Here is a 23,213-nt window from a genome sequence, read left to right as displayed (position 1 = left end):
CTCAAAAATAGCAGCCTCGGCCTTCTACAGACTGACAGCAGCCAAAGTGTCACAGACCTGAAGACTGCTTTCATATTATGAAAATTCAGTCTTTAAAAAAAATCCTTTTCTGAATTTTTCTCCTCAGCTCACTGCCTTTTTTCAGCAAAACAATGTTTCCAAGATACAACGTGTCCCATATCCTAATGTTAATGTAATGCAAACTCCAGGGCTGATCCCTAATCCTGCAATTTGATCCTGATCTGAACACCCGCAGCCCTGCTGGTGATCCCATTTAGCCCCAACTAGCATGTCAACGTTGAGTCTACACAGAGTTTTCTGGGTGGTCGCAGAGGGGAGGTGAGGAAAAGTGATGGCTAAGCCTTTGGCTAATCATGTTATCGTAGGCAAAAAGCATGTGCGTGTGTGCACGCACACACACACACACACACACACACACACACACACACACACACACACACACACACACACACACACACACACACATCCCAAAGTACATTAACCTCTTGACTTCAGCTGCCAGATACTCGAGCATCAACACATTTTGTCAAGGTTACAGTGAAAGGCATTTCCACCCTTCATTTGTGTGCGTGTGTGTGTGTTGAAAACTGCGATGCTGATACAGAAAGGAGGGATTTAAAGGAAAGCTGTGATAACACCAAGTACAGTAAATTTTGTTTGGCCACTTCTTTAATTCAGGCCTGAGAACTTCCAGGTATCAGACAGACTTGAGGAAACGTGTGTGTGTGTGTGTGTGTTTGTGTGTGTTCGCTCACGTTGTGTTCGTTGTTCTAGGCCTTGCGGGCGTGCAAAGCCCAGGTGAGACGGCTTGCTGTTGAGCTGCATGAGTGTGTGTCTTTGTGTGTGTGATTAATTAATGTGGAGGCAGGCTCCAGGTTCTATAACAAAGGCTCAGGAGATGAGTTCTTACAACACGGGGCTGCAAGGGGTGTCCATCGGCGTGATGGATACCCCGATTTCAGCTGCAGCGGTGCTCCCTTATCTGCGCCCCACCCACCTCTGTGCAGAGCGTGATCTACATCATTTCAGACAACACCAAATACAACTCTATCCCCCTCCTCCTCCCACACACACACACCAACCCACCCACCCCAAAAACCTGAGGGAAGGCCACAGCAGAATTACTCCATCCATTTCAATTATCGAGATTGAATATCTGATTTAGACACACACACAGTGCTGTGTGGAAGCCGAAGCTGCAGCCCAGGACTCAATGTCAAACTATATAACCAACTAAATGACTTGTCTGGAAATAGAAAGACACCAAAAACATAAGCCTTCATGACTTGACATTATTTTTAGCCTTGCTAGCAACACAGCAGGGCTGTAAGAGGGTATAGGGTGGGAGGAAAGAGAAACCAGAGGTTCCTGGCTGCAGTGCATACACACAGCATCACATGCGATCATGGATGTTATGTTGGAACATCTGATGTGTGAGTTTGAGTTCTACTGCCCTGCAGCTAATATATAAAAAATATATATGATATATATAAAGTATGATTAAAGATTAAAGTCTGTCATGCAAACTAATGCAGTGATTCCTGAAGCCATTCCTGATTTGATTGTGAAACCCCAGAAAATAAAACAGTGCTGGCAAGATAACCTTTTAAAAGGTTTGTTAAAAGCTCTGACTTGAAATGCTGCTGTGCGGCATCACTCTGGCACTGTGGGCAGCCAGCTCTGTGGACCTGTGAGGGTTTCTGTCAGGGTATTATGAGCCCAGTGACCCACCAGGCCTAAACACAAGGGATTTTATTTAGTTTTCAATACAAACACTGTTTCTATTATCGATTTTACACATACGAAACAACCTATAAAGCTACAAAAAGTAATGATGAACCAGACAAATGTTCAAGCCTTTACTTGATCTATGTCCACTATATGCTAGTGTAGCAAGGTAAGTTCTTTGCCCTTTATTAACCAGTTCTCGCACTGAATAGACTGTAATGTTTTAAGTATGAAAAAGTAAAGTACAAAGTCTCTCTCTCATTGCCAACACAGCTCTATTGCCCCATCTGGACCCCACAATCACTGACACAGTGCTACATTAAGTAACTGCAGACTATCAGCACAGTTCAACGCCGCGTCTTTCAGCTCGCCTCACTTAACTGATGTCCCCTGTAAACATTTGGTTTAAACTCCCAGCTCTTGAAAGTCTGGCCTCTTATTACATTTTAATCCCCGAAATATCTCCGAGGTCTATTCTTACACAAGGCTGCTGCATTCAAGGCTGAAAGTCATTTCAGCACTGATATAATCATCCTTATTGTGGTGTAGCCTTCTGCTTAATACAGCATAGGTGGAATTATTTAGTCCATCCTAAAAAATATTTCTTCGCATCTGACCTTGCATCAGACAGTGTGTATATTGCAGGGTGTGATCTGAAAACAGAAGAAGTTCCTCTCCTTTTTATTTATGGTTAGAGATGAAGAGAAATGATCCCACAATGCTGAACTGCAGGTGTATTTCTTTCTTTTTTCACCTTCTCCTCTGTGAACCCCATCAAATTTTAACCACAGAGCATGTCCTTGTTCATCTATAAAATGTGGGAAAATACTAATAAGCATCATGAGATGTACAGAGCAGCCAAACAGATATTTAGATAGTTTAATGTTTAATTAACTGTATTGCTCGGACTCATTTGTGTCATAAACAAAAGGCACATTGAAGTCAAAGGCAAAGTATATTTGTTGTTTTTTTAAAAGCCAGTGGAAAAGCCAGCTGGAAGACATTTAATGGTACAACAGACCGGGGCTAAACAGGCATCTGTGCTGGACTTAAACCAACAACCAAAATCAGTTTTTCTGGCAGCAAGCTTACTGCAGCCAAAGACTTGCTCAATCTCATATAACATTCACAGAAAAGAAACAGGAAATACTGCTCAGCAAATCAGCTGGAGCAGAAAACCAGCAGAGGCACAGAAAATTGCTTTCAAGCTATAATAATCAAACCCAGGTGAGCAAAATGTGCTGGTATATAGAATTGTAGAGACTATAGTAAAACCTTAAAGATCTATTATAAAAGCTTCTTCCTTATTTGCAAGGGGTCGCCACAGCAGATGAATCAGCATATTTGATTTGGCACAGATCGCAAACCAGGGATCTTTTGCATGTCAGGTGGATGTGTTAACCACTAAAGGAGAGCTATTGTGCTTTTCTGTGGACTGTTTTTCTGTGGTATTACATACCTGAGGTTAATCATCCAAAACAACTACACAAGAGATGCGAAGAAGAGAGTAGAGGCAGGGTAGAGTGGGTGGAGACGAGTGTAGGGGGTCATTTGTGACAGAAGGATAGCAGCGAGACTCAAATAGGAAGTTTACAAGATGTTAGGGAGACCTGCTATGATGTATGGAGAATTGTGCAGAATTCAAGATGCTAAGATTTTTTACTGCAAGTGACCAGGATGGACAGGATTGCAAGTGAGTCCATTAGAGGAACAGTTTAGGTTGAACAGTTTTAGAGATAAGAGTCAGAGAGGCAAAGCTGAGTTTGTTTGGACAAGTGCAGAGATGTGGATATACTGAGGAAAGAAGATGGAGCTGCCAGGCAGGAGGAAAAGAGGACAATCACTTAAGATTCATAGTGAAAGAGGACATGAAGAGGGCAGTGTTACAGAAGAGAATGCTGGGAACAGGGTGAGATTGAGACAGATGATTTGCTGTGGCGAGCCGTAAAGGGAGCAGCTCATTAAAAGCGTATGCCCATTAAATAGGGGAAATTGAGACTACAAGTACCATTGTTCTTTCTGTGATCACTGTGCTACTGAGTGCTAATAACGGCTGTTTATAATGCAACATAAACCTGGCATTTGGGATCAAATGAGTCGAGGAAGAGGCTTACACCAAATGGGTATTTCTACTATCACGTAACTGATACGAGGAGCTGAAGCATCACTCTACAAGAAGCATTTGAGCCATTGAGAGGTCTGGCGAGAAGTAGAGGGCCACGGGAGACAAGAAGGAAAAACAACACAAAGAAAAACAACCATCACAAAACCCTGGCAGCATCTGTGGCAAACCCTGCCATTCATCCAATGGGCTTTCAAAGCACTGCAGGCAGGGCCAAGCAGATAACCCCCAATGCAAAGCCCGTGTGTCTCACAAGAAGACACACAAGCCTTTTACTTCCTCACACTGCCTGTGGCAATGGATCCATCCAACTGTCCAGCAAATAACGAACCTGAAGAGGCTGTCAGAGGACAATGTGAATTAGCTAGCCCCGAGTAGAAAAGGGGAGCAGGCTGAGGATAGAGAAAAAAAATCTAAACTGTACTGTGAGACATATAGCCCAGTGTTGATTTAGATCTCCTTGTCTAACAGCATCTGCAAAAAGTCAGATCTTCAGGTGTTTTCAGAAACAGCCGAAAGCTTATACCAGCAAGACAGATGGCAGTGTAGCTCTTAGACACACACACACACACACACGCACATACACGTGACCAGATAACGCACTCAATCACTTAACGTAAAAATTTTCGCTCTTTTTACTCTCGCTCTCCAAGAAGAGATGACCTTTAATGTGGCATAGTCAAAAGATGGGCAGGGAGAAAACAACAACAACAACAAAAACAACAACACACACTCCCCGTTTGAGTTTTCTGTCGGTTGAACACATGAGAGCATTCCCGTCCTGGGCCTCGGTTGAAATGAGAGGCAAGCCACAGGGAAACAATTCGCTTTAGCTTGTTTGGCGGATGTGAAGCACAACCAGTGGCCTGTCAGCGCTGTCAATTAAAGAGAGGAAACCACACAGACACTCAGAGCAACACAAACATCATTACTGGAGCCACTGCTGTACGCTCTAAAAGAAACCAGAGGAGTCTGTGTGGGACTCGGGTTTTTTTCCCCCTTTTTTGAGTAGATGTGGCCTAAAAAGTTGTTATCCACCCACCATATCTGTGCTCAGTATCACATTAAATGATCTTTACTATACAGAATAATAACATACCGTATATGACTATCAGACTCCAGCTCTCTGCTACCACTGAAGACACTGAGGTCATGTCCCGGTATAAGACTCACCTCAGGATAATTGGCTTATAATGGGGCTGAGATTAAATTAAATTCAATGATGTCTAACAGGCGTCAGGGTACAGCTGAAGGCTGGGGTCGATAAATCCAGATCCAAATGAGCTCTAGATGATCTGGAGAAACTTAATAAGGCGATAATTCAGTTTCCAGGGGACATTTTCCATATTCTAGTCATCACAATTAGGATGGGGGGGAAAAAGCTCTTAATGATGGAAGTTTAAAGGACAGCTACAAGATGTCTGTGTCTGTGTAATACTCAAAAATATCCTGGAATGTATAATCCTATAATTGGAACTGAGAGTTTTTGGAAAGCTAGTTGGGCATTTTCACCACCAATGGGGTTCTTTTTAATAATGGATTGCATTTATATAGCGCTTTTCGGGGCCCTCAAAGCGCTTTACAATTCCACTATTCATTCACTCTCACATTCACACACATTCACACTCCCCACAGCTGCCCTGGGGCAGACTGACAGAAGCTGCCATATCGTGCCATCGGCCCCTCTGGGCATCACCAGTAGGCGGTGGGTGAAGTGTCTTGCCCAAGGACACAACGACCGAGACTGTCCGAGCCGGGGCTCGAACCGGCAACCTTCCGGTTACAGGACGAACTAACTCTTTGAGCCACGATCGCCCTTTTTTCAGCCAGATATAATTAATAAAAGAAACACACACACACACGAGGTAAACTCATGAAAATAGGTGATGCTAATCAGAAACATCTACTTTTTTTTTCCAAAGCGAAACATCGTGGGAATTATTGTGAAAGTTGATGAATAAAAGAAGTGCGCTTGCTATGCCTTCTAGCGAACTCCCTCTGGACGTGCCTGCCTGTACCTGTTCTTTGTCGGTGACTCTCTACCGCAATAAGCTGGTTATAGACAGCTGAGGTGAGTGCTACGAGCGGAAGAGTTGGAGTGGAAATGACAGGATGAGAGATGGATGCCATCAATGCCTCGGGCTGTATTTAATTTTAGCAAACACGCTGAATCTACAGCATCTCATGGGACAGGAGCTGAAACGGTCTCGGCTATGTTTTAAGATATTTGCTCAAAAGCACCAGTTTTGTTCTTTTTCAAAACCATTTAAAAAAACATCTGGAGAAGACGGATGAAGGCGAAGAGGGTGACTTGAAATTCCTGCCACGGAGCAGCACTACTGTTACCTACATTGAGACAGATGAGACGGCGCACATTTATGAAATTAATCACTCACCTCTGAACAGTTGTATTGAAATGGCATCCAAAATGCCATTGTGAGACAGCCTCTACGCAGCTAAGCAGATCATATGAGAGCTGCACAATTTGTATTTATTGATCAGTGCTGAAAAGTGGGCAGCTGACATATTGCTTCTGACTGAAATTGCTGCACCATGATGAAAAGCCGCTGCTGCAGTCTAGACGCTGGATGAAAACATTAGAGAGTCAATGTTGTGAAATTCAGTAATCATTCTAATGGAAACCTGCATTTAAATGTGATAATAATAAACTTTTACTGAAAGTCATTTTTAATTTCAAACCAAAACTGAAGCAGTTCATTTGCAACAGTATATGAAATCAATCTGCGATGCTCCTCTACGCTGTCCTCTGTTCAAGAGGCCATTTTCTACAACACATTTCAAGTCACTTCATCAACATCTTGACCTTTTCAAAAATGTCTTAAATACTGGTTTCCCTTTAACACTACCTAAATTAAAAGACGCTTTGTGTGGAGAGAGCAACTGTATTACACAAATGGAAAGACATGGGCAGGGCTATTTAATTATATGCTAATACAAGCTCAGAAGTGGACCTGATCCGCCTCATTATTTCTGGCTCTTTCTTGTTAAAGTGTTTGGGTTAAGAAAGATTTAGTAATGTTGGTTGATAAATAATATCCAAATCACCGTTGGTAGTCTGCCAAAGTAGAGGGCTTAGAATATAAACACAGTAGTCTGCCAATATTTTAGGAGGATATGTGGCAACTGGTAAATTTCCCAGCCTGGGATAGAATTCAGCTTATTCCCAGTTTATCCCGAGCACCTCCATGCATCATGTAACTCTTACAAACATTTTGTATACAGCTGCTGAAAGAACGGAGGAAAATTTGCTGCATATTGCAAATATTATGCGGTGCAAGTATAATAATAATACTTGGTTACGTCAAAAATGATAATCATGGTTACTCAGTTAAATATTGAGATCATGAATGTTCATTGATGTTTTTAATGCACCGCCATGTAAGAAGAAACCTTTCACATATTCAAATCTGTCCAAATGTCTGCATGAAAACAAAACCGGCCTTCCGTATTCACTCAAATTCAGCAATATTCAAGTCCTAGATGAAAAATAAAGTACATTTATAAGCAAACTGTACCAAAAAGGCTGCCGTAATATGCTACATTCATACATTATGCTAATTAATCTTTAGAAATCAATGTGAATAAAACTTGCAGCAAAGTGGCTGACAGCAGTGAGATTCCTCTACATTTCCTCTGTTGTACTTTGCACACAGTGCAGGTATTACCACTTTGGAAAAGTAACTGCATGAAGAGATAACACAGCTGGCTAAATGGAATGCGACTGCACCGGTGATTCCAGTGCATCTTTGTGAGCTGAATGGATGTGCTAATGTGCTGTACAGGCTCGTTCTCATGGACGTCCGAGCCGATGTTGGCCGATTCACATTAGCAATTGTTGCATTGTTTTTTCTGGCCTTCGCTCATTAATTACACTCCAGTTTGTGCTCCAGTCTTTTTCAGGTGTTTGAATAAGTTAGTTCGAGATCTGTGCAGACAACTCTACAGTGCTCTTTGGCTATGATTTTATCTTGGTTAACACTCTTAAGGCTTTTCACCTTCTGCTATAGATAGATAGGTATAGATATAGACTTAATTAATCCCACACTGAGGAATTAGACTTTTTACAGCAGTGGAAGGGTCAGAAAGACCCAGTGAATGAGATAATATAAAAAAAAAACAATACAAAATCAATAAATAAAAACTCCTAAAAGTCCAAATCAATAAAATACAATACAAAAGTAATTTTTACAATATCTAAATTGTACTATTTACACAAAAATGGACTAAAACCTTGTTACTGACATTCTTTATAGTGCATAAGGTGCAGTGGGAATTATAATATATACACATATTTTAGCAGGTGTTTATCCTATGTCTGATTGCTCTGTCCTACACCATGGCTCTAACAATCTGCTGCTGAAGGAGGTGCTCAGGGCCTCCCCACAGTCTCATGCAGGGATGAGAGGTGTTGTCCATAATGGACATTAGGTTGGCTAAACTTCATTCCCCCCTCCTCCTCTGCGGTCTAGTCTAGGGGACAGGCCAGGACAGAGCTGGCCCTCTTCAGTCTACAAGTTCTTTCCTGCCCCTCTCTGTGCTGCCACCTCCCAGCAGACCACTGCATAAAAGACTGCAGAAGCCATCACAGTGTTATCAAAGGTCCCCAGAAGACTGAGAGGCCTGGTCTTTTGGGTTGGATGAGAGTTGACACGTCTTCACAAAACTCAAAGAAGTCCAGTTGCCCTCTTTTTTTAAGCTCTTCAAATTTTGTACACTAGGATTTTTACGCGGACAAACAAAAGCACTGCAATACATCCCAAAAGTGCCGCAACATCCAGCCAAACACATTCGATACAGTGGAAACAGCTGACAGCACAGCTGGCGTCTGAGACCAAGGAGTTTTGTTGCTTCAGGGAGTGACCACAGAGGAGACGCATCCAACTTTCCCCAAAGTAGAACCACCCCATCTGGAGCAGTTTGACAGAAATAAAATGTGCGTTATCCAAGACATCGCACTGTTCAAAAACACATATTTAGACCCACATGAGCCCAACTCACAAAAAAGGATCAGAATGTCAATTTATTGTATATTTTTTTTAAACTCCTGAACAATGATCTATATTGTGCTTTGACAGTACCATGCACAACATTATGGATGGCTAATAAAGATTTTGGAGGCAGAACAATATTACAATCATTTAAAGTTGCAGTCCTAACATTTATTATAAATGGGACAATCGGAAAGGTTTAAACCACCGTTGGTTTCAAACCCGCTGTGACAATTTCTGAGCCAGAAAGTCGAACACCACCAAAATAAAACGGGCAGCTGGAAGTTTCATTTTTATCCCTCTGACAGTTGTCACGCTTACGCAACACGCTAAAGTGTATTAACATTAAGTGGTATTAGGCAAAGAATAACCATGAGTAATTTATAATCCTTTAAATCCTGTCTCGAGGAAAACACAGAGTAGGTCTCGTAATACTTCTTGTGCTCTTATTGTTGATTTTGAGAGGACATTGTCATCATTCTAATTGACACCTCTCCTGGCTAGTTTGACTCAGCAATCCAAGTAAGAGTATATATATCATGGAAGCAGCCTTAGGTGTGTGGCTTCATTGCATAATATTTCAGGTCAGGCTAATATCATCGTCCTACATCATGTTCTATAGGAGCTGGAAAAGGCAGTGACAAGGCCCTGGGGCCAAGCTGTCTTATTTACTGATGGAAGTGGGTCTACTGGAGCAACCAACTAAAACCTATTTACTTTTCTATCACACAGACACAGGGACGGATAGAGAAAGAGAGAAACACGTAGAAAGACCAACTCTAAGAGGTGATCTGACAATTAATATTCACACAGCAGCTTCCTCCCTAGTCCTACGTTTACGTTTGATAAATTTCAGTAATGAAACTGTAGATGAAATTTACACAAAGCTGATTGAATTTCCTCATTAAACATAAGAAGGCAATCATTAAAAATGAGCTCCGAATCTTCCTGACTGTGTACTGAAAAAGACTTTGAGGGGGGTTTGTGAGGCAAAAACTCAAAGTGGCATAATCTAAAATGAAAAACACTGTCTTACAGGGCCAAGTCTACATTTGATATGCTACGATTTATATTTCCGGCCAAATATTTAAATAAGAGCCAATCTCTGGTTGTCTTTTTTTGCTAATAGAACAGAATAGAACAGAAAAATTTCAGAAGTTCTGCTTAGAAGGAGCAAGAAAACCTCACTTTCTTTATTTTTTATACTCTGCATAAAACTGTGTGCAGAAAAAAACGAAATAACCACAGCTCCTGTAAATGTAATGCAACAGAACAAAACAGTTGTGGACAAGTGGTGCAGTAATATTCACAACTGTACCAGGTTTTTATTTCATTCAGAAATAGCACTCGTTGGCCAAAATATCATTCCTGAGGAAGTACAACTTATTTTATTTAAAACAAATAGGAAATTACAATTACAATTTAAAACCCCTCTCACTGTCTCACATTTTTAACAGTGGAATAATTTCTCAATATATTATGAAACCAGCTGTAGTTGAGAAGCCAAATCTGCAGTTTACCCCACAAGACCTTCCAGAGGCAACCCAGCAGCCATTAAACTACCTCAGGCACTTCTTCTAGGTTAAGTTAAATTTATTTCAATTGTCGTCAGGGTTTGAAAACTGCATGTATAGAATCAGTCGAATCGGATGAAAACTTCTTCAAAAGTTTGCAGAGTGTCCCCCAAAATAAGGTTTTAAAAAGTTTTGTTTTTTTAATCCACCTTCACATGAAGTTAGACTTCTCCCTCCATCTGCGCTGCAGAATCCTCCCATAGATTCCAGGTCAGGAATCTTTGAGCGCCATGTCTTCTCCTTATGTAATCTATCTGGTTAGTCTCAGCTCAGCAGAGTATATTAGCATCTTTTGCTCCTAGCTTTGATTTTTAAAGCCAATATTAAGGGAAAATAACCTCAAAATATAAAAACAGAGGAAAAGGAGTACTAAATGCATGCAATAGCTTTGCCGTGTCCTACTTATGCACCGGATCCACATAACATAGTCCGCTTTATATACCAACAACTGGAAATATTGCCCCAAAACAGATAGATCTGACGGGAGGGGATACAGGTTGATTGTTAAAGCTTTACACCACCCTAGGAACGAAGAGGGCAAACTGACAAACACCCACTAGATGTTAAATCTACGCGTCACTGTTGTGTTTACAGCTTTTACAGCTGCTTCTGAGTGAAAAAATAATTAATTTATATCAGTTTAAACAACACTTCAATTATTCAGTTTCCTTCCACTCAGCTGACACACCCATTTAACATTCATTCTTTTCTTAATTACAGGGAGTTTACTTGAAATTATCGAGGGAATTAAAAATGAAAAGCCTTCACTGCACCGTGACATTAGAGGGCAACTTTTAAAGAAAAAAAATGCAAGAGTGCAGGAAAACTTCAAACCAGATCAAGCTAGAGAGTATCGTGGCATAAACCTTATCAGCAGAAGAGGCTCAGCTACCTCTGTCACATGGGGCTGTCATCTTATCAAAAGCTCACAATACAAACCCACACTAAACCGTCATACACCACCTACATATGCACAGCTAAAGGACTCCAAACAAACACCCTGGGGTTATTAGGACAAAAGAGAGAAAGATCTTAAATTAAAAACACAGTCTCTGCTCCCGTTTATTCAATCGGTCGCAATTAATTAAAGTTATTGTGGCGCATACAGACAGAGCTCACACAAACACCTGCAGAAATGATGTATGCTTCACTTCCATTTAACATTAATAAAGCTGTCACAGTTCAGATTTTCATTGTATGACTAGCATGGCTAAAAGAATATACAGTATAGATAATGACCATTTTTATTGAAAGATTGCAATGAAGAATTGTTTTTAAAGTGCTATCAATCAAGAGAAGAGAGCTGTGATGAACTTAGTAGTGAGGATGTAACTATAACTGTGTTGCCACTGGATTGTTTGCAATATTATCATATACCTATTTTTAAATGTGTTATCATCAGTAGCAGTATACTGTCAGTATACTGTCTTTCTGAGTCCAGTTAAACGCAGCCAAGATCTGTGCAGCGATATGTTAGCAGCTCTTAGGTCTGATCAGGGTACACTAATGTACACTAAGAAACTAAAGATTAGAGGGAATTTGCAATTTTAGGAATTCTCTGCCGTCCAGTCTACGACGGACTCAAGCAGAAAGCAGCTGAAGACTCATCTTTTTAAACTGGCGCTGGGACATTCAGTTTCATTGGGGGGGTTTTGGGGTTTTTTTCTGGGGTTGCATTTGATGTAAAGGAGGCAATATAAATACATTTACTATCACTGTACTACTTTGTGTTCATTTGGATTAGATTTTGATAGTCAAAGGTCAGGATTACATGTGAGAATTTTGACAATATTTCTGGCAGTAACTCAAAAATGTATATGGTACTTATGGTAAAAATTTTGCACAAAAACTAATAGGATAAAATTGGCTCTGGGTCTTTTTTCTAAATACAAATGAAAAAAATAAGAGGCATTACAGAGTTCTGGTCTGAGGTGATTGTCTCTTTGTGCTTTATCTCTAATACTGTAGGTCTGACATATTTATTGTGAACCGGCACTATATAAATAAAACTGAACTGAGCAGACTCATAAGAGAAAGGTCAGAGACTGCCATAAAGCATTATTTTGGCCTTTATTTACCACTATCACTAAGGAACAGAAAGGATCATATTTCACATTCAGTCTGCTATTGAATTGGTGACACTAATCTCTGGTGCCCACCTATTTAATTGCTTCAAAGTCTTCACTGCATGTATTCTAAGTGTGGAGAGACATGGATGTAAACTGAAACTTGACAGATCTGAGAGGAGACATTCAACCAAGAGGTGGTAATTCTAGCCTCAAAACTGAAAGGCTGACAGACAATTAAGACTTTCAGAGAAGAGTTACAAAAGTGTGAAACCGAGGAGAGGGAAAAACAAAACAAAAAAAAAAGAAGACAGAGAGAATAAAACACCCCGCATCACCGTACTCATTACGAGCACAGACACTGACAACTGGGAAGAAGCACAAACAGAATATAAATATATGATAAAGTTGACATTTAGAGGCATGTGTAGATGGATGACTCTAACTGACGGCCAATTTGGCTGCTAATCTAAAGGCCAAGGCTGCTGGTGGCAGGGACAAGAGATCAATCGCGCGTGCGTGCGTGTGTGTTTGGGTGTGCGCGTGTTTGGGCGTGCACACATACGTGGTCTTTCACTCACCAAATAGATTGCTGGAGTGGCCGTGCTTGGAGACAGGCCTGAGCTCGTTGGAACCCCAGGCGTACTGCTTGTAGCTGTCCCACGCATGCTTCATCATCTGACAGGGGAGAGGAAGAGGAGGGGTAGGAGGGGGGGAGAGGGAGGAGGAGAAGATGAGAAATGAAGAGAGTTAAACGGGACAATAAACTGTGAGCCGTAACAACAGAATCAAATCATTTTAACCGAGCGATGAGGCTCGTTTTTCACTCGGTGAATCAGCCTGTACGTTTAACTATGCGTTTCTAAACTACCCTAAAAAATATCCAGCACATGCATGAATAAATACAGAGCTGCAACTGACATCAACTACCCCAAATTCAATCAATGGTTGTCGGAAAGATATTCCCACTGCTCAAGCTGACATAGCACAATGTCTTGATTTAATCAGCCAACTTTCCAAGACCCAAAGTTCTTCAGATTAACGTCACTGAAGGTTGAGAAAAATAATGGATACTCGAAAAAAAAAAAAATCATAGTCAGAGTTGTTTTGGGCAATGCTGTAATGTGGACTGCCTGCTAGTATTATTCATTGTGTATTTATTCAACTTAAAGCAAGGTGTCTTTTATTTATAGAGGATTTCCTTAAACTTTAAAAGTTAAGGGTTATGGTAGTGGGGACACGTGTAAGGATTTACTCCCTGATCAGGCAGTTTGGAGGTTTTTGGAGCCTCTGGTCAACTGTAGCTACACAGAGCTAAAGCCAGCAGTAAATTATTGCATAATGCAAACAGCACGAGGGGCCCTGAGCTATCTGGGGATAAAGGCAGCTGCAGGCAAACCTTAATGATCCTTCCACAGGTTCATCTAGGAAACCCTGAGAGGTTTACTTCCTCTCAGTCACATCTTGTTGACCAAAAGCTCTCTTGTAAAACGATTTTTATATTTAGGGCAAGTCCTTCTATTTGGTACGGTCTCAAAGGTCTAGAGCTTCATGAATGAATATAATGAATCACATTATCTGTTGTGGCGTTCCCTCAATCAAAATTTTAAAAGATATTCAGAGATTTGTTTTTGTCGGTCTTATCTGGACACATGACTGACAAATACATGACAAATACAGCAGGGAAAAAACTTCATAGGAGGGTGACAATGTGTCTCGTTAGCACATGTTGTCATTCTTGCCCTTCAAACATACAATAAAAGTTTCTGTTCAGGAAGTCTGAGACTGCAGCGCAAGATTTCAAGAAACACCATTATAATAAAAGAACAACTTTCCTTCTGGGAAAATAATCAGGACCAGTGAGTAACATAGCATAACCATCGTGCCTGTTTAATCTCCCCGTCACTGTTAAGGGAAATAAATTCTGCATCTGTGAGATTATCCACAGATGGAAAAGGTTTTGCTTCAGAAGTCTCTGAACCATGTATTGACTACAACCAGGGATATTTAAATCAGGGCTCTCGTCAGTGCTGTATCATCCACAGGTTTTATCATGCAGCTCCTTTCAGAAGTCTTTCCGAAACTGACTCATTACTTATTGCAGCAGGTTGGTACAGACTGCTTTAAAAAAAAAAGAAAACAGGGTGTACTGAATAGACCCCGGGCTTTTGACAACTTTGGCCATCGTACACCAAGACTGCTCCCTGTAGCTTTTTTTAATGCTTACTCAACATTTACTTGGGAGTTGACAAGGTATCCAACTTTCTAACAGATTTTTAGCATTTTCATCCCTTGTTCTCTGTCCAGCCTTTTGATATAATGTGTTTGGATTACAAAAGTCAACTCATGCAAGCTATCGATAAACACGTGAACACAAAAGAGATCAGACAGAGCAACAGCTGAAATAAGAAGAGAGAACAAAGACTGATAGGCAAGACTGTAAAACAAACTTGACTTCTATTTTTTTTTTTTTTTTTTACTTCGTGTTATGTGTACTCAGTGAGGGAGGGAGGAACATTTCATTCAAATAAAATGAAGTAGAATTGTCTTTAACTTGATCTATGACAAACCTGTTTTTTTTTTTATGTTAATATATTGAATTTTCAGCAGTGAGCAGCTATTTTCATATTGCAGGCAGAAAACATTAAGCTAACTTGTCAGTGTTTGGGTATTCTGTCAAAGCTTGTGTTGAACACTTGAGGCTTTAACTTTGAGCACACGAACATCCAAACATCTCTAAGTATGTTTGGTCAAGTTCTTTTACAAAACCTCGAGCCAAAGCTTCACGGGCTCCAGCTGTCAAGCTGTGTCTCTCATCAAAATGGGCTAATGATTTAATGATTTTCTCTGCAACCAACAGACTGAAATTATTCCCACTCTCCAACCAGTCAATGAAGATTTTCTTTGGTTAATTACAAGTAGGGCTGCCACAAACAATTATTTTGATAGTCGACTGGTCACCGATTATTTTTGCAATTAGTCGACTAATCAGATCATGCATCCATTGGACGCACAGCGTACAGCTTATTGCACCAGCATGCATCTGCTCTTATGTAACTATCATTAGCTTACAGCTTGAAGTGTTTAAGGTATGTGCTAACTAAAAATAAAGACAAGATGATAGTTCATTAAATTTTAATGAAATTTGCAGATTGTTTCGGTGAAGTTTAACAAACTCCTTGCTATCTAAAATATAACAGGACACTGGAGTAAATTCTCGAGCATCTCACACTTCTGATAATCAGCTGTCTGCTTGACGTTTATTCAGCTGTGTAAAAACTATAACTTTAATCTCAGCCAAACCGATTTACTCAGGAACAAATAAAATACAAACAAAAAGCCAAACAATAACATTTTTAAGTTATCTAAGTGACTTGTATATGTTTAACCTGAGTAGCGAAAGACCACGGTGGGTTTGAAAACGATTTGCCGGGAGTCCGGTGTTCTCTCAGGCTCTAGTAAGCCTTGCCCCCGGCTAGCTATCGAACTAGTGGGTAACAAACGTCGGAGCGATTTTGAAAATATGTGGTGTTTTGATAAACTGAGCTGATATTTGAGGTTTACACCTAAAAATATGTTAAAAGTTTATTTTGTGACCCAGAAAGAATAATAAGAGTAATATTAAAACTAACTAGATGCCGCCATTGTTGGAAACTGAGCTGGGCTGCGCTATGAATTCTGGGACAGAGCTACTTCTTTGTGGTTTAATGGCAGCTGGCATCCTTGTACATGCAGTGCTGCCATCTTCTGTTTCAGTCCGTTATTACACTCTTAAATTCTACTACTTATTCCTGCGTCTTTTGTGATCTTACAAAGCTTCAAACGACGCGTCGACTATTAAATCAGTCGATTTTGATAGTCGACGTAATCGTGACTACTCGACTAATTGTGGCAGCCCTAATTACAAGTGTAATGGACTGAGTTGATATCAGATTTAATAATCTCTTATTGAAGATGCTCACTGATCATGTTTCCCAAAAATAAAAAGGAGCACTGTGAAATTTTAAGCTCTGAATCGAGCTTAAAAGTCTGTTTAGACAGACCTGAATTTAAAGTCGAAATTTATTCAGAAAAACAAGAAAAGGTCCTAAAAAAGTCATGAAAAAAGCAGGGTATCTGGGGTACAGAGTATAAACAAACAAAAGATTTTTTCAGTACCTTTTTAAGACCAAAATACAGAAAAACAGAAAACTCCATGGTAGAACAATCCTAATTCTAGCCATGCTAAGTGTTTTAATCCCAGTGTCTTCCCTGTCTGCTTTAGTCCAGAAACAACATCATAAAACTGTCTAAATGCTGTTGTTTGGTTTATAGGAATGGCATCTGTTTATCATGAGCACAAAGAATTTACACCTGACCTGATCTGAGAAATGGAGCCGACCGCTTTGAGTGACAATTTCTTTATTTTCTTTTAAAACGTGTTAAACAAGAAGTGATTTCTCAGTATGTGAATTGACTTTTTTGTTCTTTTCTGCTTTTAATTATTTCTGGTATGTCTTACTATTTGAATTTTCTGTCTGTGAAGCTCTCTGTATCTTTGTTAAGAAAAGTAATCTATAAATAATGTTTCTAGGTAATACTGTACGTGTTCAAGTTATTTTTAGTCTTTGTAGTGTTGTTGTTATAGTTATTGGTTGCAGTTGTTCCAGAAATAGAATATTGCTGTTGATTTTCCAGATGTTGCTGTACTTGTTCTAGGTATTGTTGTAGCTACTTTATTTATTTCATTTTTTAAATAAAAAAGAGGGACAATAACTATTAATGAACATTTTAAGAAATGTAAATATGCCAGATTATAGCCTTAGGCAACTTCAGTTGTTGTAGTTGTTATTGATGTAGTTGTGTCATTTAAAATTCTAATTGCTGTAGTTCTAGTTGCAATTATAACAGTAACAAACAAAATGTAACCTTAACTAAAAGCATCTATTTGTTTCCTCCCAAGTTAAGGAAAAAAGTGCAGTTACTTCAGACTTTGCTCGAGTATGGGAAGAGTTGTATCATATGTAAAACTTTACATTTGGCTTCATACTCTTTCATGTATTTTAAAACTTGTCCATTACTTTACTTAAATTGTATTATTCTTTTTGATGCACCTTGAATTTCAAGAGCTTTTGAAGATCTGCAGGAATGCTGTCGACATTCAGGGTGATTATATTTTTTTCTTTCCATTTGTAAATTTTTAATAATATTTTGTTTATTTGAACACATCAAGACAAACATATCAATCATGTGGAAAAGCAGCTTTTTACTTAATGTTATTCTCTCTTCCAGTTATGACTGTGGCTGATTGATTGCCTCATCTGTGCTAAATCCACACATCGCTCAATTCCCTGTGTGAAGGGACATCTTCCTCCGCTCAGTCCCATTATCTGCTGCTGAAACCACCTGATTCCCCAGTGGGAGTCATTGAGGTTCCATCTCATTTTAATCTGGCGCTGGCCGGGGCTTGATTGCAATGTGAACGCTGCTTTCCAATTTAACACCCTAACACTTATTTCAGTCTTGGATGTGGCTCCTCCTCCAGCTCTGCCTGCGTCCGTTCAACTAATCCAGGTTATGTAGCGCTGTCCCGGATCTTTTTAGAACCTAGCTGCAGATTAGACACACTAAAGCCCCGTTATCCTCCACCTTGAAACAGTAAGTCTGCCCACACACAAACACACACTCTAAATGACTGTTTTCTCATCACAGAGAGGTTGCTATTGCATCGTAACCAACAGCAAACATCATGCCCCCCTTCCACATGCACCACACTGCCATCTTTATACACCTAAATATAAGTGCAGTACAAACTTTGCATTCAGTCAAGCTGAAGTGAATTTCTGTACAACACACCCTTCTTTCACTGCTCACATTCAAGCGTACATGCATGTATGAGTGCACTCATTTGCATGCATGCTTGTGGTGAACAGATCTGAGTGAGAAAGCTACTTCTGTAGCTGCTGCTGACTCACTGACAGCTAGCTCACTCAAGGACACACACTCACTCAGAGTATCAACAATTAACTGTGATCACTTTTAACGGCGGACACAAATGACCGCAGCAGGCAGCAAACCAACAGGTCAACGAGGCACTCGGTCAGTGTGACTGGCTGCCAGGGAAAGTTAGCAAAGTCAGCTGGTAAAGCAGTCAAACAACGAGACAGCCAATTAGGAAGTCAGTCAGGCAGGACTTTAAGCAAGAATCCAGGAAAAGCGGTTTCCCCACTGCTACAACACAACCACGCACATGAAAGAAGCCTAATATATATGTGAGATTATCCACAGATGTATATATATATATATATATATATATATATATATATATATATATATATATATATATGTGTGTGTGTATATATATATATATATATATATATATATATATATATATATATATATATATATATATATATATATATATATAGTGAAACTTCTTGTTTCACTATATATATATATATATATATATGTATATATATATATATATATATATATATATATATATATATATATTTTTTTTTTTTTTTTTTTTTTTTTTTAATATCTCTTAACAGTGGAATTTCCTAAAGTTATTTATTCCTCCTTTTAAAAAAAAAAAAAACAAAAGCTAAGAAATATATATATTTTTTAATAAAAATAAAAGACTAAGAGTTTATTACAAGGTTAGAGACCCTTACTGTTACTGTTTGTCAGGCAAAAGCCTGGAAATATAGGAAGTAACATACTAGGACTACAACTGTAGGAGAAAGGTATGAATGTTTCTGCTGAAGGAAGCGGTGTATCTGTGGTGATTTAAAAGCATGATGATACCGACGGCAACAAGAGCTGTGCACGGCAGAAGAGGAATAAAACTCTGCTTTCATTCTTTTATTCGCATTGTTCAGATGACTGACAACGTTTCAGTTTGGGTCTTAGGCAGGTTACATCATGCAGGCAGAAGAGGCTTGTGCATGAATAGCCTCTGATTTAAAGCTTTTTCCACAGAACAACTGGTTATTAGAGAGCCCTGCATGGGAAAATATGCCATAGCATTGCTGGAATAGAGGCGGCCTAATTAGTGTTACACTCATCTCCTGTCTCATGTGCTCCATGTGCATCTCTCACTCAAGTATGCCACATTCACATAGTCTCTTATTCATCCATGGACTTTAAGCTGGTTCAAGAATAGTCAAATGTGTTGGTTTTTTAAGTAGACACACAAACACATGACAAATGGCACTTCATTCTGATATCCTCCCCCACGCACATCTAAAGGACGTGAGGTGATAGCCGTGCTCCATTTAACCCCCCTAAATTAAAGCTACTGAAGCTGCTAATTACTGCCCCTATATGCATGTCACATTAAAAGATCCACTCAAACACACGTTTTACTCCACATGATCAGTATTGGCTCACTTAAAACCCTGGGATCAGTTCTAACTAACATTATTACCAAAGGCTCCTTTTGCTATTGTTTCAGTTTTAGTCACTAGATAGCATGTACATAGCATAGCCCTGAAATTCTAATGGATTCCCTCTGAATTCATTGTGTAAAAGTAAAAGCAGTGTTTGAATGAAATTACCTAACAAATACCTTGGCTGTTTGTTTAGTAGAGACAGACCAGTTTATTACTTTGCATGTCTATTTGAAGCACCCGTGCAGCGAGAAAACCAAGCATGCTAATGTTAGCTGCTAACTTGGCACCTAATTCTCTAATCCAAATACTGTAACTTTTAGCTTCATAAAACTAGGATGGCAGTAGACAAAATGCTAACTTTGATACTTCAAAATGCAAAAATCTTCATGGTGACTACAGCCATCTTATATATGCACTTTCCAGTCACTCGGATACTGCCAACTCGTAACAGAAACCTTCCTTGATCTTGTTATTGAGATCAAAGTATGTTAATTGATAGAGCCATCTTGGTCCTCTGCATGTCCAGGAAATCTACGCAAAGCGTTTGGTCTCAGGTAGGGCACTCTTTATGAAGTAAATGCTTGTCTACTTTGCATATAGCTTGAGTCCAATGCTGCTTCTGTTGAAGCAGCTGAGATCAGCACTGGTTCTGCCTAATTTCCTATAAATAACTATCAAAACTACATTAAAAGTCAAATTAGGATTATTGTCTGCTTGCATGCAAAAGTGTATGGAGTATGGAGCCCTCACCACAATAATGGAAACTTGTTGACTTCTGGTACTTGACCAGTTTTGTCTGTACTGTAAACATGTTATTACAGAAAATACGTGCTATTTGTGTTTACAATGTGCTTTAAGCTAAGATGTGTGTAAAAGTTTTATTAAGACTGTGTGCTCTCACCAGTTTTGTTTTGTTAACAGTGTTGACAAAAGGAAGAGCCCTTTAACCAAAGATTTGCTGTAATAACATAAGGGGTGAATTGAAGTGGGACTGTTACTCAACCCTTGAAAACATAAGAATCTGCCAGTAAGTGAGAGATTTGGAACCATGATATCACCACAGTAAACGGTCACAATTATAAATTTGAGCCAATAACATGCAACCAGTGTTCTAAATCATCGGTTGGCTCATATCGTAGCTCTCACTACTAAAACATTCCTGTGTGTTGACTCTTATTGGATTAAATGTCCAGGATCCCTATGTGTTGACTTTAATTGGATTAACTGCCTGGGATTTTCGAGGTTGACCGGTGGATATGGTGGCTGAAGCTATTTCAGACACACAACAGCTCCATGCTAATTGGCTCTGTGTTTAAGGTGCAATGGTTTTCTAGGGCACTATCATCAAGTGCAGTCTAGCTGGAAGATCTGAAGTATACACACACCTGTTCTTGTTGAGAGCATGCAGATACACAAACACAAAACATCAGACACATGCACACGCGGACACACAGAGACCAAAAATTAGCTTATTTTCTACAAAAAGAAAAAAAGGTTGTGTGAAAAGTGTTGACAATCACCACTGTCCCCCCTGCTCCACCTCCCCTCTCCGTTTATTGATTTGCTTCAATATCCGAGCTGTGTTCACTGATATAATACAAGCACAAACCCGCAGATCCGCACACAGAGCCAGAACCTTGCCTGCGTAAAACAGTTTCCTGTCAGCAGGACAACTAATGGAGGAAAATTAGTGTTACAGCATGCCAACACGCATCAGAATGTAGTACAAACACAAAACACTCACAGCAACCATTCACCGAGTGACAAAAACGGAGCGCAATTCGGTCACGGTATGTTCTTCTCGAAGCTCAATTCAAACTTCGAACTTAATTTTAATGACCGACTCTGAAATTCTGATGAAATTTCAGAAGATTTTATTTCTAAAAACTAACTCGTGAGTATTTAAGTTCGCAGGGGATTAACAGGTTGAGTGTCCATTTTCCTTTCCGATAAATTCTGTCTTTGGTCATTTGGCTTTAAAAGAGGTGGGGATCTGATTTGTACACTCTGACGTCACTTCTCTCCTTCAGACAAGGAGAGAAATATAACTGGGATAAATGACAGAGAGTGCAATGCAAACAAACAGAGATGCGTAAGCATAAGTAACAAGAGGTGACCTCTGGGTTTTAAGGAGTATGAATACAAAATAACTCCAGAGCGTTTAGCCTTCTAAGTCATAAAGGCCTATTCATCAACTTCTAAGGATTACACACAAAAACACTCTGAAAGTTTTCTACTACCTAGAAAAAGAGAAAAGGCAACTATCAAGCATCTTACATTCATTAATATGTTTGATTTGATAACCCCAAATCCAAATCTAAGGTTCACAAAGTAAATTGAAACACAAACAGAGAGTCACAAACTCTTGGTAATAATAACAAAGGAGCGCAGCGTGTTGGCAGGAAAACACTAAATAACATAATCAAAGAATAAGACACAGAAGTGCACAAAAAAACAGAGACACGAGAACCAGAGGAAGATGTGACAAAGGTGCGTCAATAATTAGGGAAAGAGATAATATAACATAATAATGGCTGGAAAGGGAACAAAGGTGGAAAGCGAAAGCACAAAGCCACACGAGCACGTAACCTTCAAAATAAAGAAAAGAGCAAACCACGAAGGTAAACGGGACAGGAAGAACCCAGAAAAGGAAAATACTGAGGAACATGAAGGCAAAACCAGAAAGTAAGGTTACACCATAATGCAAAAGGTCATAAGAAAGACTGTGACAATGAGAGAAAACTAAAAAAAATTTAAGAAGTGGGGATACTGTTTGGGTAAACGGACAAGAACAACCTCATCAGCCTTGCAAGGAAGGAGGTGCCAGGTGTCCAGATCTGGCTGCATACGTAGATTTCTGGAGAATTTTTTTTCTGTTTATTTGTTTTAAACATTTGACAAAAGACTAAAAGTTGCATTAATATTGATCTATACCCATGCTCCTAAATATTACAGTTCACAATGATAATTTAAAAAATCCTCTAAGCACTCCAAAGCCTCCACCTTTGGAAAGTCTGAAGAAGTGCACAAATTTTGGACTTTTAACTCTGTTTTCATTAGTTTTACAGCTTGTTTCTAATATACATCTTTCCCGTGCCCATAGTTTTTTGTTACAGTGGTTCCACAGTTTTAAAAACAAAAAAAGCAAAAATGTTGTTTTATAATTACAGGATAGTGTGCGTACCAGAACTTCCTGTTATTTTACACTTTTTTTCCTCACAATTGAAGCCCATAGAGTCAATGCTGACAGACGTCTTTCATTCACTAGCAGCAGCATTTCTTTAACTCAACTTCTTTTTCTTATACCTCGGGATTAA

At 39.4% G+C, this 23,213-nt stretch overlaps 1 protein-coding gene across 1 annotated transcript in view; it reads right to left on the bottom strand.

Moving 5' to 3' along the window:
* Positions 1-23,213, bottom strand: part of man1a1 (mannosidase, alpha, class 1A, member 1) — a 168,940-nt gene that overhangs the window by 115,333 nt on the left and 30,394 nt on the right. Inside the window, exon 2 of the mRNA XM_026142320.2 lies at positions 13,102-13,198. Within this exon, the coding sequence (XP_025998105.2) occupies positions 13,102-13,198 (97 nt within the window). The remainder of the gene's footprint in view (positions 1-13,101; positions 13,199-23,213) is intronic.

This window comes from Astatotilapia calliptera, chromosome 15, assembly GCF_964374335.1.
Source record: "Astatotilapia calliptera chromosome 15, fAstCal68.1, whole genome shotgun sequence".
Taxonomy (NCBI): Eukaryota; Metazoa; Chordata; class Actinopteri; order Cichliformes; family Cichlidae; genus Astatotilapia; species Astatotilapia calliptera.
The sequence above is the reverse complement of the archived record's forward strand: the minus strand, read 5'-3'. Positions and strand labels throughout refer to the sequence as shown.